At 54.3% G+C, this 25,686-nt stretch overlaps 1 protein-coding gene across 2 annotated transcripts in view; it reads right to left on the bottom strand.

The window, feature by feature from the left end:
- PLXNA1 (plexin A1) overlaps positions 1-24,650 on the bottom strand; it is a 105,137-nt gene extending 80,487 nt beyond the window's left edge. For both annotated transcript variants that reach the window (XM_018068461.3, XM_018068460.3), the window contains exons 1-2: positions 23,312-24,650; positions 16,811-16,993 (exon numbers count right to left, since the gene is read on the bottom strand). In XM_018068461.3, coding sequence (XP_017923950.1) covers positions 16,811-16,993; positions 23,312-24,514 — 1,386 coding nt within the window. In that variant the 5' untranslated portion in view covers positions 24,515-24,650. The remainder of the gene's footprint in view (positions 1-16,810; positions 16,994-23,311) is intronic.
- Between the last annotated feature and the right edge of the window lie 1,036 nt (positions 24,651-25,686).

The following is a 25,686-nucleotide window of genomic DNA, read 5'->3' on the forward strand; positions in this document are numbered from 1 at the left end:
AAAGTTAAAATCCCAGCTAACTCCTTAATGAATTACTCCTGGGAATGCAGGGCTGCTCTCTGAAAGCCCAGCTCTTGCTAAGACCAAACCACAGGCCACATTCAAAATCAAGTTCTCAGAAGATCTTTAAGGAACACCTCCCACCCTTCCCACCATTCCCACTGCTTCCAGGGGATCTCAAGTGGAGCTGCTACCCACCAGGACTTGCCAGCACCGTAGCCAAGGAGCTGCTCCCACATGGCACTGAGCAGCCTGGAGAATGCCGGGCAAGGGTCACTGGCCCAGTGCTGGGAGCAGAGATGGGACAGGCACACAGTCCCTGGATAAGGAGCTTTATCCTGAAATGCAACCCTGGCAGGCACCCATCACATGCCTGAGTATCTGTAAAGGGAGGCCAAGGGGTGGGAAATGACGTTAATTAAAGTTTTAATTACTGTAACCAAACGAGTAGTATAATTACTTTATTCTCACAGAGACTTCAAACTGATTAAGGACCACGTGCACAATCTTCGGGTTGATGTGGTTTTTAATTAAATGTGCCATCAAAGACAGTGAGAGGGGTGGGCAAGACAATGGTTCAGCCCTTCCTGAACCTCCAGACACCTCGTGCAAGGAGGGAGTCCAGGATGGCAGAGGCACATGGGGCAGCAGCAGCAGCAGCATCCAGTGCCAAAGGCCAAAGGTAACTGCCTTGCAAAGACTGAAGCCAGCAGGGTGCACACCAACATCTTGAAGGAAAAGCTCCTCTCCTATACATCAGCCCTCAGCTTCACATTCCCCCAAAACATCTACCTTTACAAACATTTGCAAAACAGCCCCACATGGGCACTGAAAATATTAATGAACTGGTGCTGCCAACTGGAGGGAATGATTAAAAAACAATTTTGCAAAGGTATCTTTTTCAAATAATAATAATACTAAAAGACAAAGCAGTAAAAATTAAATTCCCAGTCCCCTACCTCAAATAAATAGTATCAGAATTTGAAATGAGACATAATTACCCCGGCAAGGTTAAAGCTGCTAATGCACACGGAATACAGAATCACCATCCATCATAATCATATCTCATATCGCAGCCATTATTTATAATTAGGAGGCACAGTTTAAAAAACACATAAAGACGCCCATGCAGTAATTCTTCTGTTATTGCTCCTGGAGGGCCAATCCTGCTCCGATTTGTGGAGTCCAGGACCAGGCAAAAGTAATTCCCCAAAAGTCATTCCCAAAAAGCTCCTCTCTGGGAAGGGAAACCCTTCTCAGCCCACCTGCAAGCCCTGCCTAAGTGCCATGCTGTCAGCAGTAAGGCACAGCCAGGCTGCACTGCGCCCCTTCCAGCCATTTCAAACCCAAGTAGGCTCACAAAGCATCCAGACAGTCCTTTTCCCTTAACTATAGCGATTTACAGTTTTTTCCCCAAATGTCAGTGCAGGAAGAGTAGAGTGGAGCAGACAGTAGAGCCACAACCCAGCTCAGCAAGGCAGGAACATGCAAAGGTGGGCTTTGCCTGGGCTTTTTCCACTGCTGGGTGGTTGCTATTTTTTTTTACCTATTTTCGAAACCACAGAACGAGTTATAGCAGGAGCTGGAAACACCAAAAGCTAACCCCAGAGCTGCTGAAAGCTGCCCTCCTTTGAAGCGCGGGCTTTGCAGGCTGCCCCCATGCCCCAGTGAAATATTAACAAGCTTCCTGCAAAGCAGGAGGAAATTACGCTTAATATATTCTGGGGAAGTCCGCAGACAGCAGTGCCTACGCGGCAGAGCCTGGCTCTAGAGGGACCTGCCTCCAAATTCCTTCTCCTGCCAGCAACAAGGAGCAGCCAGTCTGTAGCCCTGCAGGGACATGCAGCAGCTCCATCACACACACACACACACACGAGCGCTGAGCAAAGCCTTTGCACACATAAGCACAAACCCCTGGACATGGCAGGATACACAGCTGACTCAGAGCCCCAGGAATCTGGGAGACGCAGATTTGCACCCTTTGGTGACAAAATAGAAAGCAACAGTGGTTGGAGAGGGTGTCCTGAGGACACAGAGCCGTGATGGCAGAGGTGACAGCAAAAGCCCAGAGATGAGACCACAGAAAGGACACACACACACACACACACACACATGTACATCTAGGCTACAGTGTTTTTAGAGATGGAAAAGCAAGCTGGGTTAAGGAGAGGGAGAAGCCGAGGCATGGTCAGAGAGGCACAAGTGTCCAGCTCAAGCAGCCCCAAGAAGGAGCTCAGCCCTCGGCAGTCCAAGGGGAACAGCTGAAGCCGACTTGCCCCACCAGTCTCATGACTCTTACTCACAGCAGAGCTGCACTTTCTCAGAAGTTTCACTAAGCTGTAAAACAAGAAAAAAATAACAAGAAAAGGAAAGGAAAAAAAAGCCAAGAAAAAGACAGCTTGCAGATGCACATACAAACACATGCTCTCCAGAACCCAGGAAACACATTTCCAATGAAGGTTGTCGTAACCAGAGCGAAACACCAGCCCAGTTTCCAGCCAGAGTCCCCTTACCAGGGGCACCAAGAGGGGCTCTGTGCAGAGCAGCACCACGTCACTGCCACCATAAAAAGGAGGGACAAGCCTTTTTGGGGTTCAGGCACTGTGTCCCACTTGGCTGTCAGCTCTCCAGGGCAGGTGAGTCCCGGTCTATGCAACTCATCATGAGTGACAGCTCTGACCACTAGGGCTGCAAGCAGGGGACAACAGGGTATCTCTTGGGTCTGCCCTGAGCATTTTCCAGCTCCCCCGCTATTTCAGACAGTCAGTGCACTGCCCAACATGCCAAGGATCTGCAGTCTTGTAAGACTGGATAAGTTTGGGGAAGACCACCTTGGGGATGCCAGAAAGGGGATGCTCACCACAGGACTATGGAAGAGTATTACAAAGGCAAAGGAGAGTGGGTCATCCCCCCACAGCCAGTGCCTCCCCAAGCCCTTAAATGGTCATCAGCACCTCATCAGGCTCTGGGTGTCATTCTTAAGCCATCTCATCCCTGACACCACACACCAGAAGGACTTTTGACACCAAACACCAGAAGGACTTTTGACACCACTGGCAGCTGAGTTTACCACCAGCAAAAGAAGCAGAGAGGAGGAGGTGCTTTGCAGGCTCGGGCAGAGGATCACTATTTGCCCTTCCAAGTGCTGAAAACTAATCCCCCCCTTCCCCCTTTTTATCCCATTGAAAACTTGACAGAACCTCCTAGTGCTTTGCAGTTGAAATTGGCAGGTCTTAAATTAATTGACTGCAATTTTACACAACAACATGTTTAGCTGTGAGCTGGCCCAGGGCCCGCTTGGCTCGCCACCGCTCCCCAGACACTTTTCAAGCAACCTCCAAAACTTCACAACACATCGAAGGCGAGGCGAGCAGGCTGCCAACGTGACCTGCTCCCTGCCAAAAGCCAGCCCTGCCTCCCTGCACCCCCACCCCGACCCTGATCCAGCTCCTCCGGTGTTTTCCCCCACTCCTGTTAATGGCTCGTTAAATTATTCTTGTCGTCTCCGAGGATTTTTGCTCCTCCAAACTACGAGGAGCACGGGGCGGGCTGGGTTACGGGCCCGCTGCTTTGCCATGGAAACGGCAGCCATGGGACCAATGCACGCAACAGGAGTGAGAAAAGTCAGGGTGGTTTTTTTATTTCAATCCATCCTGACACATTCCTGTTCTCCTTCTGCTCAATACCACGAAGGACAAAGCCCAAAGCGAAAGTGGCAGGTTTGCAATGTCCCCATCTGGGACTCAGTGCTTGGGGTAATGCAAAAACACACAATCCCAGCGCCCAGAAGCAAGATGACGCCTGCAACCCATCTCCTACCTCTCCAAAAAACAACTGTGCTTCTCTTAGGAGAGGGTCTGAGGGGGCACTGCAGCTTGCAGGGAGCCTGCCTGCAACCCAACCTCCAGAGTTCAGGGCTGGCCCCAGCTTGAGGTCTCCCAGCCTCCCAGCTCCCGCGAGACGCTGTCACTGGCTCGGCCAAGCACAAGCCCCAGCAATGAGTCAGTCCCAGCTCCCAACCCTAATCTAATCCCATCCCCAGTGCTGGGCAGCTTTCCAGGGCATGTCCACAACATGAAAGGCATGCTCTTGCTGCACTGCTGGGTCGAGAGCTGGAGGAGGAGAGGGGAGGATTGCTCCGGCTCTGCTGAGGACTTGGGTCGAGCAGCTGATGCTCTGCGAAAGCCAAACTGGGGGTGGGTTGTTTGTGTGATTTCATTGCTTGAACAAACAGAAACATCCTGTATGTGATTAAGAGCCTTTATGAAAAACACACCAGTGCTGAGCCCCACAGCTGGGGCCAAAGGTATGGCTGCGGCGGGAAGGCAGCACACAGCAGGGTTCGGCCGCTCTGGGGTGAGGAGAGCTCCCTGGCAGATTCACACAGCCACAGCACCCCAGGGACATTTCAGACCATGCACAGAAACTGACATCCCCACTAGGAAATCATCTCCCCTATAAAATGTCATTGTTTTCATGCCAACCTCCCCAAGCTCTAGGGAGCAAGAGGCACGGCAGGGTTACCAACAGCCCACAAAGCCGCAGGCGATGGCTGCTCGGGGAGACGCAGCCAAGGCTCTAACATCACTCTGAAGCTTTAATTCTTTCCTTTATCACCTTCTGCCCCAGGATATCAAAGTATTCCACGCATGCCTCGAGCTTGCTCCTCCTTTTGGCTGCAGGCATCACCACCCACAGAAGGCACAGAGGAGAAAGGGACACAGGCAGGAGAAGGGAACTGACCACAGTCCACCCCCGCCCCGGAAAAAGAGAGAACTCCAGCTCCTGCCAAAAACCAGGACTTGCCTGGACTTGTGCAGCCATCACCTCCACAGACCCTGCCCTCCACTCCAAAAGAGCTGCCTCGAGGGAGCCGCGCCAGGAAAACACATGCTTTTGTTTAAGGAGCACAGGCTGAACAGGGGAAAAAAGCACTTAAACGTTACACACTCACACATCAAAAAAAAAAAAAAAAAAAAAAAAAAGAAAGAAAATTGAAGTTTTGTAGTTGTTTCCCTGGCAAGGTTCAAAATAGGGCAAGGTTTTTGTTTTTGTTGGGAGGTTTGAAAAAAAAAATGTATTTCATCCAAACAATCTTTGAAACATTCTTGACATTTATTACCATAAACTTTTCCTCCAATTAATTGCTTCTATACGACTATCATTTTCCTGATGAAAAACAACACTAGAAACTCGCAAGCTATTTAAAAAACGCTCGCTCGCTCTCTCTTTCTCCCTACTTTGGAGCACAAACAGAATTAGGGAGGTTAGGGGAGTCAAAAACAACAGTTTTGACTCAACAGCCTTGGCCAGTGAGAGCTGCCACCCACGGCAGGGACACTGAGGGTGACACTTGGAGCTCACTAGACGCTGCAAAAACACCCCAGGTCTGCAGGTATGCAGTATCACCTCTGGCACCGACTCAGAAATGCATAGTGGGCCAAGTCTCAGGCAAAAAATCATAAACCTGGAGATTTGGGATGGGTTTATAGCCAAGACTTTCAGAGAAGAGCAGTGAGGATGCTCACACAAGTGCGACAGCACATGAAAGGGGGGAATGAAAGGAGAGCAGAGTTGAGTGGAGATGCTCCCATCCCAGAAGGGATTTAAGGATCCCACATTAAGAAGCAGATTAATATGTGCCCTTAGTCACCAAGGCCAACCACACTTTGAAGCTTGAGCAAGCACATTTCCTCCCCTCATTCCCTGCTCCTCCATTCCCAGGCTGAAGGTAGCAATTTTTGCCCTCTTTTAAAACAACAAGCCCTTGGAGGAAGAAGCCAAAGCTCACACATCCTGCATTGAAGTTGACTCATCCCCCTGGGAGAGCCCAGGAATCTCATTCCCAGGTTATGTGCTCCAGCCACAGGCTCACACTTTCCCGTCGGCAGACTGGAGAAGGGGAGGCAGGAAGGAAACCCCCAGCTGAGACAGAGAGTGTTCATCTCACCTGCTAGAGAGAAACACGTCTTTAATTTTAGACGTTGAGCATAAAAACAAGATCCCTTGAGGCTCATAAACATACCAGAAAGAGAGGGAGAGTAACATGGAGAAACCCTGGAGAAACAAACGAAGAAATCAATTTGGGAAGTTGCCATCCATTGCGCAGGATGGGAATAACCTGGCACAGTCCACACGGGCGAGGTGCAGTTTTCAGGTTTTTGAGTCTTTTTAAAGGACTTTGCTTATTTCTCATATGAACCATCACATGCATCACCCTACCCCAGGAAACCAAGTGTGGCAGTGGTAAGCCCAACTCCATCCAGCAGGACAGAGGCTCCTCCACTCCCTCTTCCACTAAAGCCTGCCAGTACAGATGACTCCAAGGTCCTGCATCCCGACATCCTCACCAGGGATGCTGAGCATTTCTGCGTGGTTACATACGTGCCAGCCTCGCCAAGACACTCACTTTCCATAGCTAATTACAGATGCAGTCACCCTGGCCAAGACATAGGCCTATTTCTGGAAACTTTTAAAGGAAAATAAATACATACGGAGAGAGAGAGAGAGAGAAACACATGCACATCAAAACTGCATCATATTTTCCCTCCATGAATTTTTTGAGTTGCATTTTGTTCAGCAGCTACCAACTAATTTTTGACCACTGTTAATGGAAAGCAGAAAGCCAGGGGAAACAGGGAACAGCCAGGTGCTGACCCAGCCTCCAAGACCAGCAGAGCTGCTTTCAAGACTGCAAACTGCTCTACAGACCTCAAGCTTGCCTACGAGCACCTCTGTTGAGCCCAAAATCCATCCTCAGAGGATTTTGCTGCATCTTTCAGTAAAAATTTAGCTTTAAGTCCTGGTTGGGAAGAGCATCGCCAGTGACATGAGTTTGGTGGAGCTCAGGTTTTGGTAGGGGTTGCTGCTGGGAGGATTGGGAAGATGCAAGAGGGACAGGGAGGACTTCTGCAGGTGAGGAGAGCCCTGCTGGAGACATGGATGCCGTCTCCTTTAAGGTGGGAAATAGGACCAGGGGTCCTTGAAGGACATGGCATCCATGTGTCTCCAACTCCCTCCTCCCTGAGCTCCACCACAGAACAGCCACAGCAAAATCACACGTGCATTTTAACATCATCCCTTCACCTGTCACTACCCCAGCTCCCACTCACACAGCTCCAGAGCTCCATTGTATCCAGCAAGGACTAAATGTTGTCCCTAGAAAGGTAAGGAAACCCCTTACCTCAGGAGCTGCCAGCCCAGCAAGCAGCATTACCAGCATTAAGCCTCCAGCTATAGCAGCACCAGGTTGGCTCAGCGGATGCCAGCACATAATTAAGATCTACAGGGCCCTGTCAATCAAGGAGGGGAAACAAACGGCAGGGAAGCCTCTCCTGGGACACAGCAGAAGCCTACACATTACTGGTGCCAGGGTGCCCAAGGGATGCTGGTGGGATGGCACAAATCCTATCCACCCCTGGAGCAAGCAGCCAGGCCCTCCACCCTCCAAACTGCCTCTTCTCATCTGTTCTACGAACTGTAACCCTCCCAAAGCAAGCCTGTGCTTTCCCAGTGCAACATCATTCCTAACTCTTGCTCTGGAAGGAACAGCCCCACTTAACAGTCAGTGGATACTGTAACCCAGGGTGGACCTGGAGGGAAGAGCCAGCCCTGAGCGTGAGATAGGGTGCTACAGCATTTGAGGCTTCAGTCTGGCCCACTAAGGAGGTTGGGGGGACAAAAGGACCTTCCCAGTGCTCCAGGTAAAAGGAGGAAAGGTCCAGGGAAAGCAGAGGCTGCAGAGGGCGAGCAGCCCCTCCTGCGCCAAAACATTCTCATTAACCCAATTCTCATTTGGGCCAAACCATGGAGCTGGCACCCAGCAGCTCTCAGCCCACACTGCAGCAGCATCAGGGAGCAGCATGGGAAAACTGCACTCCAAGAGCACACACAGCCTGGAGGGGCAGCAGGACAAGCCCCCTCCTTTACCCTGGAGCATCAACCTTTCCCAGTCTCGTTCTCAAAGAGGGACTGCCCGGCAGGGTGGAGTGGCATCCCCACTACTCCAGAGCTGCACACAGCCACGCTAGCGCACAAATTGCTTCATTAAATGTCATCGCATTAAGCCAGTTTCATGAATTTAACATTGTCCCCGGACTATTGTTTGCCTGAAAATTAAATTATGGCAACATTTGTTGTTTCAACGAGTTCTGTCTGTCAGGGAAGGGGCTGGAGCAGGAGATGCAGGCGCAGGCAGGGAATGCCACTTCAGCAGTGGGGCTTCTGTGGACATGTGGCTCCAGTGAAGATAGGAAACACAGCCATGGCTTCCTTCATGGGGGTGGGAGAAGGGAAAAATTAAGTTAAAGCGTTGTTTCAACGAAAGCCAACCATGCCAGATGCGGAGAAGTGAGCCAAGCTGTTTGGAAATGGAAAGCATTGCTGTTTTGGAGCAAATATAGGCGCCAACCAGCCCCAGCAGCCACTGGTCAGCACAGCAAAGTATCATCCCATACCCCTACAAGCACCACACACCCTGGTTTCCGCCGCACAAGTAGCTCGGGGTGGCAGTCCAGGGCTTTTTGATCTTTCAAGATTACAAAGCTTTGCCGCATACAGGAACACTCTGAGAAATTTCTCATTTATACTGCCTTTTCCCTAGAGCAGCTCCTCTCTGCAGTATCAGAAACAAAGGTGACAACCTTTCGCTTTGTAAAGAAAACCGCCAAGCGAAGCGGACTATAAATAGCACCCAAAACTGACCCGCATCCCCAGCCGAGGGGAATGAAATGAAGACAAGTGAACGAACAGCTTCAAGGTCAGAGAGACTTTTTTTATTTCCCCTTTGTTCAAGGTCTGGTAATTTTTATCCACGCAGGAGAGCAATCCAAAACACATCATTAGGGTTGTAGCTAATAAAACCCACACTGGCTTTTTTCAGCCCAGCATTGTTTCCTTTGCCCATATGGGGATTATGGAGGGAGGGAGATGCTTCCCCCAGCACCTGCTCTACCATCACAACCCCTCCTTGCATCCCTGCACTGAGCACCCTGGCCACGCCAGATCTGTCCCGGCACAGAGCAACCGACCAATGCTGCCCTCAAGAGCACAAAGTGTGGACAAATTAAAGCACTATCACATCATCCTGCCTTTCTCTGCCAGACTGTAGGGATGCTCCCCACTACTTCAGATCATTCTTAGTCTGCAGAGAGCCGGCTTGTCACACAGCACTGGCTCTCTTCCTTCTCTCCAGCTGCTAAATGGCATTAAAAGAACTAAGCATCCATTAAATAAAACTTTCCCACTTGCTTCCCATGTAGACAATTGCTCTCACTGCCACAGGGAGGTTTCGTACTGGCAGCTGGTCCATGGGTACACAAAGAGCAAGGAGGTGCCAGGATCAACTCTAGTATAGCACAGGTCACCCAGGGAAAGCATCCAGGGAGAAACAGGGATGTGATCCCAGGGGTCTGCATCCTCACCACCACCTAGCACACAGCCCAGCTCCTCCACTCCTATTTCACCCCACAACGCCGACCCCACAGGGCACCTTCCTTCTGCCTTTCCCATCAGTACCAGCCTGGCATTAGCATCCATTCTCCTGCTCCACTTCAGAAAAGCCCATAATTAACAAGGGCAGGGGATAACGGAGGCCAAACAGCAGCTCTTCTGAGCAATCTGGGGCTGAGCACCATCCCCGCCTGGACCTGGAGACAAACGACCTCTCCGTGTATCAAAGTCTCAGAGATTGATGACAGGCTCCAGCAGCCACTAAGGGGCAGCTGGAGTCCACATCCTGCATCCCCAAGTGCCGTACCACACCTCCACCTCACTCTTGATTTATGATGGATTTTCCTCCCAGTCCAGGGGGGGAAATCAGGCAGGTCAGCCCATGGGGATGTCTGACCTTCCCCACAGTCACGTCTCTACCCGAGGCAGTGCTGGAACATGCAGAGACTCAGACAATACTGAAGGTAACTGAGCCCCTGCTAAGCACACATCTTCCCTCCTCCAGGGGCTGAGGGCAAATTCCTCAGGCACCATTAAATCTGGGTTAATGGGGTTGCACAAAGGCGAAGCAGGACACCAGCACTGCCCCTTCCCACCAGGCATACCAACAGTCCCTGCCTCCCAAACCGCTGCCTTCCTGATCCTCCTTCTTGGTTGCCTTTGGTGGGAAGTAGGGGCCATTCTCCCACCTGAAAAGCCAAAATTAGTCAATGTTTGTGTCAGTGAATAGACACAATGGCTCCAACAGGAGGGATCCAACAGAGTTGGGCCCTCCCAACTCATTTCCATCTCAATGGGGTGCCTTTTCCCTATCCCCAAGGGGCCACCACAGAGGTCCCCAGCAGGAGGCACAGTCCAAAGCAAAAGTCGTGCTCCTGCTCTTCCCAGCAGAATAGAGGTCACAGACAGGGGCCACAGCCCTGCATTCAGCAGCAGAAAGATGCAGAAGAAAATGCTCAGCAGCTTCACGCTTCACCAACCAAACCAACCCCACCAGCCGAGAGGGAAAACCCAGTGCTCACTGCTGGCACTGCACGCCCCCAGCAAGCCCACACACCCCTTTTCCTAACGCCAGCCCCCAATGACTCTCACCCAGACGTTTACAGGGGCTCAGCATCCTCACTAATGACTCCAAAGCATCACTCATCCACCCTGCTCTCCCACTACTGCCACGCCATAGCCACCAATGCCTTACACAGCCCTACAGTAACAGGGGCAGGAACAACAAGGCACGCAGTCAGAAACCCACAGGCTTTTTCCTTTCCCAGCCCTATTTCCACATTACTTCCAGGGCAGCAGCCCCTGCCAGGGCATAGGATGGTCTGCAGGGACCAGCTATGAAGGTGATGCTGCCGTGTTTGGCTGGCACAGACCCGCCAGCTCCTGAGCACACCCTGCAGGGCAGCACTGAGCTGTCTTGAGGGGCTGCCGAGAGGCGCTTTGCCCTCAAACCCGTTTCGGGGACAATTACAGAAGCCAGGTTTACACCTGGTAGCCGTTTTGAAGACAAGGGGTCTTTGGGATCCACCTTCATCCTCGAGCCTCCTCCAGCCTTCACAACATACTGCTCCCCAAAAGTCACCTTGCCTGACACCGGCAAAGTCCAGCAGCAACACTACCTTAGTGCCAGCTGCTCGGCGGGAGCCGGGGCGGGCTGATGGATGGGGTGAGGCGGCACGCTGCCTGCGGGCGCCCGGCGCCAGGGAGAGGCGAGACGTGCACCGTCAGCGCTTTCAGCAGGGAAGGTTGGAGCAGGGCTGGCTCCTGCTGCCTCCTGGCTGGCCGGGCGCCAGGCTCCCAGGCCTCCTCGCTCACCTGCCGGCTTTGTGTGGAGAGTAGAGCAGATGGGGAGGGGGAAAAAAAAAGAGGGTTATGGTCTGGGGGCATAGAGGGTGGAGGGAGCAGGGTTTGGTGGGGAGGGAGCCTCCTGACACTTCCTCTGCTTCCCCAAGGCTGTGTGTGCATGCTTGAGCATCCCTTGGAGGGACAAGAGCCTGGAAATATTCATCTCCATCCATCCTGCACAAGGCAGGAGCAGGAACCCCAGTGGCATTCCCCTCCGGGAGTCACTCGAGGACGAATCTGGCAGCTGCCTGCAGCCATGGCCTCGCCACCCTGGCAGATCCCAGAGGCCAACGGTTCACGATGAATTTCTAATTGTTTCCTCCAACAATGAGACATCCTGTTCAGAGCCGGGCGGCGCAACAAAGCCCGACGCTAGCGAGCAGGGCCCCTTCCTGCTGAGCAGGAATGGGGCGATGCCGAGTGCTCCCTGCCACGAGCGGGGAACCGGGAAGGCTCTGCCGCCCCCTCCCCATCACCCCATCCACTTAACATGCCAGCTCTCCAGCCTCCACCTTGATTAAAACAGCTTAACGACTCCAGCGAGAGCTCTCGAGGGGGCGGGGATCCGCCAAGAGGTATTTGATGGATTCACTTTGGCAACCGTCGGCTACCTTGTCATGCCAATAAAATTATTGCCATTGATTGGGGAGAGGCGCGGCCGCATGCTCCGAGGAGCGTATCTCCCTCCCGGGGCTGGGCACAGGCGCCCATGGGGGCTGCACGCACATGGGGAGGGGACGAGGGGTCTCCAGAGGATGGGATGGGGAGGGAGGGGGAGAGGGCAGAGGGAAGAGGCAGGAGGAACAAAAGGCCCTTGTACTGGGCAGCCAGCTGGGAAGAGGCAGCAACACAGGCAGGAGAGAATTTCAGGGGCTGCGCAGGGGTCGATGCTCGGGGAGTCCTCAAGAGTCACCGGCTGACACCATCAGGGCCAGGGCAGGCTTCATGCCCCGAATATGTCCTGTCTCCCACCCCCGACAAAAAAATAAAAGCCATCCAAGGCACAGGCAGTAAGCAGGGTAGCCAGCAGCAGGGTCACGAGGGGGGCCGAGCCCTCCCGCGCGCTCTGGGAGCCGGATTTCACGCGCCGAGACACAAAGGGCCCCTTTTCAGCCGGAGCCGCTTACCCTGAGCACTAAGCAGAGGGTGACGCGAAAGGATCCGTGGGGACTGGGACCAGCAGAGTGGGCAGGGAGCCTGACAGCTTCTCCTCCCAGCTCACATGGACCACGATCAGGTCATGCATCATACCCTAGAGGCCAACACATGGGGGCTTTTGCGATCGGAAGGGAGCCAGCAGGCAACAGGGAAATCCTCAAAAGAGCCCCCCCCCTCTTCACAGCACCTATTTTCTGCCCAGACACACCAAGGGTTGTGAACACACCAAAGCCTCCTCATCCAAAGCTTTAAGAGAATTCAAAGGGGGTGCCTCCATGGGCTGCCAAATCTGCTCTCCCAAAGCACCTCCATGTCCCTGCCCTCGGCAAGACAGGAGGCTGCAGGGGAGCCCTTCCACCCTCCCCAGGACAGGAGAGGAGCACCATGTTCTGTCGTGCAGGGATGGGGATAACCCACTTAGTGTGAAGAGTTTATTATTCTAATTATTTAAGTGGAGAAACCAAATCAGGCAGACATAGGGCCAGTTCAGCTGTGCTTTCTGTGGGAAAGAATAAACAAGCCGTGGCAAGCACGAGGCCTGGAGGGGAGCAGATTCCCGGCAGAGACACGTTCTGATACATTCATGCCCAAGGCCAGCCAGTTTCAGGACAGGGCAGGGAGCTACAGGGATTGCAGTGGTGACTGAGCAGCCAGATAATCCTCAAAAAATGAGAGCTTGGCTGACTGCGAGGGATGTGTAGTCCAATGCTATCCTGCCGGGATGAATTGGCTGCATTATCCCACAACCATGCCTGCCTTAGCAATCTCCAACACCTGGATATTCAGTGGTGCTGGGAATCTCCTGTGGGGCTGTGGCAGAAGGGACAGCTCTCAGCCTCCCTGCCCCATAAGCAGCCAGGGACGGCTGTGGGCAGGGAGCCACCGGCTGTGTTGAGAGAAGCTCAGCTCACCCCCCAAAAATAACCAAGCAGCACCCAAAACTGGGTCAACCCACAAGGGCTACATTGAGCTCCGCAAAGCCCCAAGGCAATGCCATGTTTGCATAACGAGGAGCAGATGGCAGCAAAGGAAGGCAGCAGGGTCTGCACTGCACCTCCCAGAATATCCCACCGCCTCAGCTTCCAGCCACCAGCCAAGCACGGTGCAGTTACTGGGAGGAGGTTGCAGTACCAGCACACCCCCTCCAGTATCATTCTTCTTCCCTCTCTCCATACAACACTTCAAGCACAGCCAAAATCAAGTCCTTGGCACACACAGGTCAAGAGGTGACACAGGTGCAGCGTCAAATGTGCCTCTCCAGCACATAACTGAGCACTCCCATTGCAATAACACACAGCTTTGTGTCCACCCAGAAAATATGAAAGACAACCTGGAAAAATGATAACTGTCCAATATAAAGATTGCCAAGTGAGGACAGGTGGTTTCCAGGAAAAACCAGAGCATTAGGAAGCAAGTCTCATTTCCCTTGCACAAACATCCCCTGGACATTCCCGCTGCAGCATGCTCACAGCTCACGTCCCCATGTCACTTCCCTATCCACAGCACCCTCAGACTACAGGGTGCAAGGCCAGGTCCCTACTGTGCCAGCTCAAGAGTAGAGAGGAAGTGGCTCACTGCCAGCCCCAGCAGCATGGGAAGCCATCCCCACATTGCTCACCTGGGCATGGCAGGAATTCCCCGGGCGCCCCAGTCCCATGACTGCTGGCACCGAGGACAGCAAGCACGCGGGACCAAGAGCTTTCCAAGCCTGGCCTCTCCACATAACTCGGGATCAGCCAAAGATAACTGCCTGCCTGGCAATGCTGCAGGGACAAGCTGAGAGCCGGCTGCCATGGGCTCTGCTGCTGCAACTCACTCAGTATCCCAGGGATCAGGATCTCCATCCCCCCAGTGCCTCCCCAGCCCAGCCCACAGTTCCTGTCCAGCACAGAGTTTTGCAAATCTGACATTGCTTGCAAGATCCTTCCACCCCCCGAAACTGGGGACTCCCTGCAGCTGTGGTGGCAGCAGGTGCTGCCCAGCACCCTGCCTTCTCAGCAGCAACTGTTTGTGGCAGGGCTGGGGAGAGGCTGCAGGGCAGCCAGAGGCTCGTGTGGCTTTTTGGGGGGACAAAAGGAGGCTCTGTCTGCACGCAACAGCCTGGACAAATGCTGGGCATGAGAGCTGCCATCCAAGGAAAATCCAGACACGGCAGTGACTCTGCCCTGACCTTACCCCAGCCCAGATGGCGAGATTGGTGCCCCTCAGCAGAGCAGCATCTATTACAGGGCTCCTGGGGACGGGGGAGGGGGCACCCAGCTGTCGGCACAGCCCTTCCTCTCCCAGAGGAGATGCCAGGGGTTCTGGCAAGGGCGGGGGGGCCAGCAGGAGGGCAGAGAAGGCACCAGGCTGCATCAAGCCTAATGTGGGTTCTTGCCAAGGGGACGGTGGGAAACACTAACAGCTTAAAAGCAGAGGGATTGTGACCGCTGCTGAACGATGCAGCCCCTCTCCCTGCACCCTCTGCCTGGAGGAGCCACGTTGGCTACACTTTGCCCTGCCAGGCATCGCATCCCCCAGCTTAGGACACACTGGTGCCACTCAAAGGCAGGTCAGCAGCCCCCTCCCGCCCTTCCCTCCCTCTGGCCCCGGCAGCCAGGCGGCAGGATCAGGTAGCTGCTGAGGCAGCGCTTTGCCAGGCAGCCAGGCAGCCCCTGCCGCAGGAGGGCTGGGCTGCCCACCTCAAGGTCATTGCAGGGACAAGGAGGAGCCCTCACGGCGCAGGGCTCGAAGCCTGCAAAGTGCTCCCATGCTGCCACTGGAGAGCTCTGCAACCCCAGGGGATTTGAGGGCTCCAGGTAGGATAAGCCTACAAAACCTGCTCAGCAACCCTGTGCTCAGATAGGGCTGAGACCCATCTCTTCATTTTCCATGGAGCTGCTCCATGTCCTCTTGCCCTGCAGGGCCAGAGAGTGACACCAGCTATTTGGGGTATCAAGTTTAAAACTATGAAAAAGAGGTCTTGGGAAAGCCCTGCAGGAAAGGAGGACACTCAAACCACACCTGGGCTTCAAGTTCTGGCTGCAGTCATGGCTGTAGCATGCAGCCCATACACTAGTCAGGCACCTGAACTAGACCACCCCTGGCAAATGGCTCTGAAGGCGCAAAGACTAGAGAAAAACTGAGTAAAGAAGGAAGAGGAAAAAATCAAATCTGCCATCTAAAAACCAACCAACAGCCCCTCTAGATAAGTGAGGAATTAGAGGTGTAACACTGTTGTCATGGCTTTTCGAACTCTCCTCCCACATGCTCCTTCCTTCCCATCCCCACCTAAAACCCCCATCTGGAGCCCAGAGGCAGGAGAAGCTGGCAGCAACATGACACCAGTCCCTTTAGATCCCTCATCGATCCGGAAGGGAGGATGAGCTGCCTCCATCAGCTCCCCACAGCCCTGCTCAGCCCTGCTACCACTGTGCACCCCCCCCGAGGACCACAGAAAGCCAAGCAGATGTGGGGCTGGAGAGGACCCCTCCATCCTACCTCTCACTCCAACACATGCTGCCCATGTACCTAAAAATGCTGCTAATGGGCAGGGGCACTGGTGGGTTGGTCAAGAGTCCACGGGAAGCACGGGCAGGGGGAGCAGGACATACAGGGACTATCACCCACAATGGCACCCTGCTCTGGATTCCTGCCAGGGGAGCTACCCTGCTGTTTCCAGGGCACTCTGACCATCACAGATAAGGAGATGTAGCAAAAAGGCAGGATGCTGTGCCCAAGATGGGGTGTGGAGCATCTAGCATCTAGCAAGCCACAGGTCAGACCCCACAGCCAAGCTCTGGTCCATAGCAGGGACCCTACAAGGACCTTCACACAGCATTTCCCTGGTTGAGGATGTGTTAATGGAAGCTCTGTTTATACAGGGCATGTACAGCTATAATTATAGGCATGATGTTATGATAACAGGAAATCCGTGCCCTGTGGAGATGCAGGCAGAGAAAGGCACGCACAGAGCTATTTGCTAATTGCCACCAACAATCAGCCTTTTGTGCCGTGGCGGGGTACGGGAAGTGAAGTCTCCCCATCACCGGGCTGGAGCCATCAGTGCCCACCTCTGCCCACCCTGCCCAGGCCATATGGATCTGGACAGACAGAGCCCCCCTTGTGGCAGCTAAAGAGCAAACCCATGCGCCCTGAGACATAACAAGATGGGTTGTGATCCACCAGTGGCAAGGACTCAACTTCCCTGTGTTATATCCCTTCCAAAAGGCAGAGGTTTTGTAAATTTGGTTGACAGAGAGAAGCAATGGGAAAATGCACCTCACTGGCCCTTTGCAAATTACCCCCAATATATCAAGTCACTCACGGAGGCACAGCAGTCATCCCTCCCCATCATCATCACTAAGGACTTTCCTACCTTTTTGATCTTCCCGCTTCGTGTGCCTGCAAAGACAACGGTTTGTCCCCTGTAGTCATAGGCAGCCACCGAGGTCATCCCATCCTCCTTATCCACAAAGAGTGGGGTCCCCTCGATGGTGACGGTCCCGCCCAATGGCTGGTTAAAATCCTGGCCACAGAAATTATCGTCGATCTGCAGCGGCTGTCAAAAGAAAGCAGAGGAGAGATGAGCTTTTTGCCAATGCCTCAATGCCTCAATATGTTGGACCTCCCACACGGCCATCAGCCATCGCCCACATTCACCCCACAGCTACGGCCCCTTCGACAGCCCCATCCCTTGCCCCCCCGTCCCAGCCATCGCACCTCACAAGATGAAGGAAGCCATGAATTAATGCTTCCCTAACATTCCCTATGCACTGATGTAAGGCACTCGGAACAGAGGGCCTGCATGCAGGCCCTCTCTACATCTGAAAAAGCTTTGCAGGTCAAGACCAAGGCTCTCTGTCCTCTGCATCTTACAAACCCAGCGGGAGCCAGCGCAGCATCCCTGCTCCCCCTCCATCCCCGCTGCTGCTATCTCAGACACGTGGGATGCCAGCACAAGCTCCCCAGCACACACACATCCCTCTCCTCCTCATCCCGGTGCTAGCTCCAAAAAGAAAACAGCTTGGCAGCAAGGCAGCTGGGGCTGAATCCTGCGCCCCAGCCTCCCCCTGGAGACAAAACACTTCCCAGCCAAGGCCGTGCCAAGGCAAATGAGTCGGGGCTCCTAAAAGAGCCTCGCTTCACACAACAAACACTCTACCCACCTGCCAGCCCTGTTCCACCTCCTGCAGGAACGTCTTTGGGAAATCCCCACATTTTTTCCATGCTGCCTTGCCCCATACAAGGCGCCTGACTCAGCCAGCTGCCTCCTCAGTTCAGCATGAGCCCGTGGGTCTGGGAGAAGCTTTTGCAAGCTCAGCCCAGGAAGAGGCAGAAGCAGGGCTGCATCGGCCCCTCTCAGCTCTCAGGGCCATGATGGAAGGGATCTCCAGCACAGACAGTCCTGAGGATGGGAAAGGCAAAGCCAGCGGGATTGCCCCTGTGAAAGTTGAGATGCAGGCGGGGGACCAGGACCAGGACCAGATCAACAGCATTCATCCCCACATCGACCATCCTCACCATGTCACCCTCACCTGCTGAGCAGAACAATAGACCCTGGCCACAGCTATCTGGCCTGGGGGGGCACATGGGCCTCCCAGAGGTCCCACACAAGGCAACAGCCTCACATGGTCACACAGCACCAACAAAATCCTCATCCCCTCCCAGGAAGGGGCTTCAGCCAAATCTGCAAGGGTGGCAGCAAACCTGGGTGCAGGAGGGTAGAGTGGCAAGGCAGGCATGACCGACGGGGAGACAGCCTGATCCAGTCACAGGATTCTTCCGCTTCACAAGGTTCCTTATATAACTTTGAATTTTAAGGAGAGAGAGGTTTTTTGGCAAGCAGCAGCCTCCAAATGCATGCCAGTCCCCAAGGGGTTTTAAATCCATACAGCATGTGCATGGAGCATATGGGAAAATGCCGAGCTCCCAAGCTCCACGTACACAAGGGCAGTACAGAGCTCTGTAATTCCCACTCATTGCTGCCTGGGAAGCAAGGGTCAGCCCAGACCAGCTCCCACCAATAACCCACAATCACCCACACGGAGGAGGGAAAACACGGCACTTTTCTGTGCCCCAGCACAATACACTCGCAGCTACAACGGCATTAGCCTCCCACAGCCATGGCAACACTGCTTGCCCTCCTCACTGTGCTGCCACGCCAGCTCCAAGGCCAGTGGTCCCACTCCCGGCTGCAGTGGGAACTCAGTGCCATGCCAGCCTTCCAGCAGGGGAGGACAGGGAATGACGCCAGCCGGTCACATTCAGCCTCCCTGGGCGGTCTGGGGATGTTGGGTTGCTTCCTCAGTTACTCTAACTTCTGGTTTTCCTGGATGCTGAGTTAATGTACAAAGATCAACTCCCTTCTCTGCCTGACTGCTGCTCATCCGTCACTGAACTGGGGAACTCCTACAGCCAGGCACGAGAGATCCAGGGACCCCCAAAACAGGAACATGGGGCACCATGCATCTCTGCAACCACGGGAAAAGGAGGGAAGGGGAATCAGGACCTCTCCACCCACCCTCTGATTCCCAGCCTTTCCCTTTTCTATCCATTGGCCAACATACACTTATGCATCCTCTTCTGCATAACCAGGTTAGGAATTTTAAAACAGCAGATAAGAGAGAATTATCTTCCCAATCACGAATTGAAATGCCAGAGATGCTTCAGCCAATACACGGCTCCTATCCAACACCCGGGATCCCTCAGGTGCTTTGCTGAGGAAAAAACTGTCCCCAACGGCCCAAATAAACCCCAGCACCTTCCACCCAGCCATCTACAGTAGCAGAGGGGTTAAGGGCAATGCTGTGAATGTATTGAAGCCCTGGTACCCCTGGGTGCAGGTTTTGCTCTCTCCGAGCTCAATCTGCAGCTTCCTCAACCCCTCGGCTGCTGAATATGCAAGAGGAGAGATGTTTACGGTGTTTACTGCTCTCTGCTTTGTCTCAACATACTCTCTGGGAAATGACAAATACAGCTGCGCTCCGGGACCGAGGAGCGCCCGCCGCCACGCCGCCACCACCTCGATAAATAATTACGCCGACAATTAGCTCATTAACAGCAAACTGCCTCGTTAGGGAAGCACAGGCGGCACAGCGAGGTCGGGCCAAGGGCAGCAGTACCGGGGTTATGGCACCCACCGACTTCCCTGGCAGATGTGGGCTGCAGGGACAGTCGAGGCGGAGGGATGGAAGGATGGAAGGACAGCGGGACAGCTGTCCCCGGCCAGCGCCGGCAGGGACCGACACGCACCACGGCACGCGAGGGCCAGTGACCTTGCAGCGCTTCTGCCTGCGGATGCTGGGATCCGCAGGAGGCATCGGGGTCTGCTTGCTCGTGCATTTGCAGGGGTGTTTGCAGGGATCACGGCCTCAGCCCATTGCAAGGGGGAGCTGTTTGTTTTGGTGGTTTTGGTGTGTTTTTTTTAGTTTTTCCTTTTCTCTGTGCTTTCCTTTGGCACCCCTCTCAGTTGCCCCTGGACTCCAGACAACCCAGGCACCACCTGCACAGCACAGCAATCTTCTCTCTCCCAGCACTAACCTGTCTCCCCAGAATAGGGTCAGGAAATTTGGATTTCCTGGGGAAAGGGGCCTGAAGGAGGGGGAAAGCAGGCCCACAACACCGAGCGAGCAGTAGCGGGTGTCTCCTTGACATGCCTTGTCTCATTGCCTCCCTTCAAGCCCACTTATGAAAGCAATGAGGGAGCAGACAGCACGGCAAGGCTCGCATCACTCAGCATTATTAATTAGCCAGTAATTCACCAGTTAGCACCATTATAGGCTCAGCTCATCCCCCTGTGCCCCTCCAGGGGCTGCAATGGAGGGTGAGGGAGGATGCAAGGAGCCAGGGAGGAGGTTGCAGGAGGCGGAGGAGGTTGCAGGAGGCCGGTACCAAGTGCCAGGCTGGGATACCAGGCTTTTTGTGTATAATTCGTTGCTCGGGAATAATCCCAGTGTGGTACAGTTTGTTACCACCTGCATTTTTCTGGCTGCCCCGGAAAGGATTTGGCTTATCCCAGCCCGCTTTTAGGCCTGTTTGTCACCAGCCATTGCCCTGTGCCAGCAAGCTGGGCAGCAAACCCCACTGAGGAGTCAAAACTCATTTTCTCCCTGGGGCAGCCCAGGGAAAACTGATGCCCACATCCTGCGTGCTCCAGGCACTGGCTCTGCCCACACTGTCAGCCCAGGAGTCAAGGACTCCAAGAACCCTAAATAGCTCTCTGCTACATCTGCACTCCAGCTCCAGCCCGCTGCCCTTTCCCAGCCCTGCTACACCAGACCATCACCCCCCCAGTTTGGGGATGGGTGCAATGGGCAGGTGCACTGAGCACATCTGGCCATAGGCACACAGACACCCTAGCCCTGCATTGCACAGGGGAAGAAAAGAGTCTGGCTCTTTTCACACAACACCAAACCCCTCTCAGTGAAACACACTGAGCAGCAGAGCCTCTGGAGGGGTTCAGGGGTGATTTAGTCAGCGAGGCTGGTGCAGAGGAATGGACAGGGTGGTTCCGCAAGGTGACCCTGCTCCATACCCGAGTCCACGCTCAGGTCTGAGTACACCAGCATGAGGGGTCTTGCTCCTGAGTCAGCTCACTACCCTTCCTGCTGCCGTATCACTGGATCCCAGAAGGAGAGAGAGAGAAATGGGAGGCAGGAATTCGCTCCTCTCCTCAGCACCGGAGAGGAACCACATACATCTCCTGAGCTATCTGCCAAGCCTGGCAGCCTCTCTTCCTGGCTCCAACACCAACTCTGGAGAGTCAGAGCTACCCTGCAGCACCAGGGATGAGCATCCCTTGGCCCTGTGCTGCTCAAGGACCGCGAGTGCAATGCTGGCAAAACTTCCTCCAGCATAAACCATGAAGGAGTGGAGCAAGAAAGCTCCTTGCACATTTTCCATAGGGATGGGGTGTAATTCCCAAGCAACTACTGACTTGAGCAATTGCATTCTGCCTCCTTAAAAATTAAAAAACAACATGGCCTTTATTTTCTGGCCAGCACTCACCACCAAGAGATCTGTCACTGTCATCACCCACCCTAGAGGTGGCTTTATTTTATTAGGGGCACAGAAATTCCTGCCAGAAAGAGGTAACATGCTCCAAGGGGTCTGTTTTGGCTTGTGCTCAGCAAGCTGAGGGCTTGACTCATGATCCAGTCATGTCTTTCGCAGCTCAGCCTGTCAGCCAGAGAAGGACAGGGACAGAAAACACTGCCTGGATCCCCTGGGGGAGGGTAGCACTCTCCAACCCACCCCATATGAAAGTAGAAGCACCTGCATCATGGCACACATCCTTCCACCCCACAAGAGCCACACATCTGCAGGACCCAGAGAGCACCTTGAGATCCACCTGCTCACAGGAACTGGCCACAAGGTAGCAATCTCAGGACTCTCTAAGTTTAGAACTACCTCCAAAATGCAGGGGGGCAGAGACCCCTCCGCAAACCCAGGGGACATGGCATTGGTGAGCCAGGAGTGCAGGAGGAAGCAGCGAACAACTCCGCTGCCGGAGCCAGCAGCTGTGCGACCCAACAGGCAGCAGTGTAACGATTTCATCATTTTCCAGCAAAATTGAATTAGTTCAAAGCCAAAATCTGATTTGCAGGCCCAGCGCTCTTGACAGCAAACCCTTTACTTTGTCAGGCAGCTGTTAGCTGTCTCCTCCAGAGCTGCGGGGAGGACAGTGGGAGAGAAGGCAGGGCTGCTCCACAGGGACCCCCTGCCCACCTGCCTCCACCCAAAACCCTGCTTGAGCAGGGCTGGGGGCTTGGTGATGGATGCCAAGCACCAGCAATGGGGCTTGGGGGAGGTGGGCAACAGCAGGTGTGTCAGGACTTCCACCAGACCCTCCCAAACACACACACTGGTACCCTAAAACCTGCCTCAGCCAGGTATCTGACCCTGCCTGGGGACTACACAGCCCAGCCTGGTGATATCCAGTGTACGACCTCCCTGTTACCTGGAGCTGTAGTCTCCAGCAACCACTCCTAGTTTATAACACTGCCTGGGAAAAAAATCCAGTAACAGTAACAGTTCAACTAGAAAACAAACTCGGAAAGCCAAGCAGGGAGGTCCCCTGGCCCCCACGGCTCATAAGTCCCACAGAGCAGCTGAGCCACCAGCAGGGACTAGAGGTGCTCAGGTGAGCACCAGGCAGGAAGACACCTCTCTGGGGACAGAGGGAAGTGCTTCCTCAGGTGGAAATCACTGCTCTAGGATACCATCACCTCCTGCGCCTCTGGATGACAGTTTGCACTGGCCACTCAAAACTCACCTCACTGACAGCGCCTTGTGCCCTCTGTCCTCTTCTCCAGCACCCCATAGAGAGGATGTGGTCCCTACATCCTGAACGTGTGACCAGCTTCTGCTGGGACTGCCAGCCTCTCCACTGCCCTCCATCAGGTCTGCACTCTCTGTCCCCCAAATCCTACTGCCTCCAACACCTCCTGCCTGGCAAGCCCCAGGTGACATGATGCTCAAAGTTCCACATGTGGCACCTGCAAGGGACTCCACAGTGGAGCTGCAGCAGATGCCCTAAGGACTGAGCATTCCACCCTCCCAGCCCAACTGACTCTCACTCCCCAAATCCACAGGGAAGGGACACCTGCCAAAGCAGGCACCTGCATTGGCATGAGGCCCCTTGCTTGGGAGTCTTCATGGGCACCGAATTCAGCCCAAATCCAGACAGCTGCCCCACCATGAAGCTGTGATCTCCACAAGGAATTCTACCAGGCAAATAGAGCACCTTGCTCCAATGGCACCAGTCCTCCCACTGGGAAAATACAGCTCAGGTCAGGTCACTGTGAAGGGTCCAGCCAGAGAGCACCACCAGGAACCAGAAACAGCCTGGCTTGACTAGCAACAAGCAGGGACTTACCGAGTTGATGCAGCCCAGCTCCTTATTCAAGAGCCAGGGCAGTGAGAGTTTCCCTTCCCCTCTGTAGCACGACTGGATACGCTCCTTGATCTTATCCTTGATCTTCTTCAACGTGAAGAGGCAGAGCACAGACTCCTTGGGAGGCTTAACCCTGTTTTTCTGGCCCTGGGAGAAGATGGTGAAGAGGATATCCTCCTGCTCTGAGATGCCCAGGTATTTGGCCAAAGCCTTGCCAGGCTTGGTCAGATAGGCATCCTGGATCAGGCGGTACTCGATGCCGTCCTGCACGCAGCCGATGGGGAACTCCACGTAGGAGTAGAACTTGGGATCGTCCACACAGAGGCGGACGATCTTGGAGGTGAAAAACTGCTCCCCAGTGGAGTCAGGAGAGGTGAGCTGGGTGTCCAGCTGCAGGGTCAGGTAGTAAACAAACTGCTCGCTGCTGAAGCTGTAGATGTAGTAGATGTCAAAGGTGGGGAACTTGGAGAGTGTATCCGAGGGGATTTTGAGCTGCGAGGAGACAAACTCATCCTGGTAGACAAAGCCAAACATCTCCGCGTTCTCCTCATTGGCCATCAGCTTGCGGCTGGAGAGGGTGGGGAAGTACTCTGACTTCCCATCAATAGGCGTCCCAATGAAGAGCTTGTTCTGCCCATTCAGCACCTCGATGATGACCCCAGACATGGTGCCCGACTCGTTGACGCTGGAGAGGTAGTGCTCCTTGCGGTGGTGAGGCTCACCCAACTTGAAGAGGTCGTCCAGCCGCAGGAACTGGCAAATACCCTGGGAGGCACTGCCGCAGGCGATCAGCCGATTCCCCGAGTAGTCCACCAGCAGCAGTTTGTTCACATTGTTGGTGGTAACCAGCCCATGTGGGCAGGACTGAACGCTGGGCGGAGGGTAACACTTCTCATTGTCCTCCACGGGCCCCGTCACGTGGGTCCTCAGGAGCGTGAGGTTATTGGAGAGCTTGTAGATCCGATTGACAGCCCCCACGTAGACCTCCCCGGTTTTGTTGTGGACCACCAAGTGCGTCAAGCTCCAGTCTGTAACCGGGAAAGTCCTAAAGGGAGACTTGGGGCTGCCTTCCGCCAGCGGTAGCCAGGTGCTCCCCAAGAGCAGCAAGGTCCAAATGTGGATGGACAAGTGGTGCTTGAGCCAAATGAGCCACATTGCAGCAGCCTCACATCCAGCCAAGGCCATACCCAAACCCAGCCACAAAATAAATAGAAACAAACCCAAACTAAGGGGATGAGGGAGGGAGGAGGAGCTAACAGGACACAGTCTCCTCTGTTTCCACTGCGCTCGGCATTCAGGGCATCGTGGGCACGGCCAGTCTGGTCAGCCCTAGAGGGAGAAAGACAAGAAAAGTAGGGTTAGGAGGCTTTCCTGCACAGTGTCAAGCCTTTTCCCCCCCACCCAGCAAAGACTCTGATGCTTCACACTTTTCTAGCAGGCAGCCTACCAAAACATCCCCCACCACCTCCTGCTCCAGAAAGACACATCCCCAGCACAGGGACGAAGGAAACCTGCATGATGCCGAGGACAACCCTGCCTGGTCACACACCACTGTGCACAGCATGTCTCAAACAAGGAGCTGCCATGCACTTGGTATCACCAACCCAGACTCAACCACCAGCCCCACCAGCCAGTGTAGCCCCTCAAATGGGGGTCACTCTACCCTAACCCCCACCCAAACCCCCTTGTGAAGAGCAGCAGCTGCTTGAGCATGCCGACAGCCAACGCCCACTGATGTGCTCCGGTACACCTACCACACACAAACACCCCAGCGGGGCACAGCTGGCCCTGACCTGCCTTTAAGACCAGCAGCAGCACTAAGGTGTTAGCCAGGGATGGTTGCTAACAAGCCTCGAGAGGAGCTCCTGGCTGCTGCCCCTGCCCCACTCCACCACAGAGCTGGGAGCAGATGAAAAATCCCAGTTAGCAGCAAGCACAACCCAAGCCCCTGCACAAAGGAGGATCTCAAAAGCACCTTTTAAAGGAGCTGAGAGAGGAGAGAGCCCTGGCATGCTGCCCACCATCCCTGCCACCTGCTTGCCTGACAAACCCCAGGAGGGCCATGGGCAGGAGGGATTGGAGGGAGCAAGCAGGCACGGCAAGGAGAAGCACGTCCCTCTGGCATTTCTGTGCATTACGAAACACAGGGCCAGCCATCAGGTTTGAGAGGCTCCAGAGGAATGAGGGGGCACATGCAGGGAGGATGGAGAGCTCTGCCTCCTGCTGTGCCACAGCTGGGGCTCACCAACATGGAGCAGAAAAGCAGCAGGGAGCCAGCCAAATATCCCAAACCAATGTGACCTTTGCATCACGGCAGTGGGGAGGAGATAGCCACAGGAAGCCAACACACAGCTCTG

Source organism: Manacus vitellinus, unplaced genomic scaffold (genome assembly GCF_001715985.3).
Source record: "Manacus vitellinus isolate BGI_N305 unplaced genomic scaffold, ASM171598v3 scaffold_14_pilon, whole genome shotgun sequence".
Classification (NCBI taxonomy): Eukaryota; Metazoa; Chordata; class Aves; order Passeriformes; family Pipridae; genus Manacus; species Manacus vitellinus.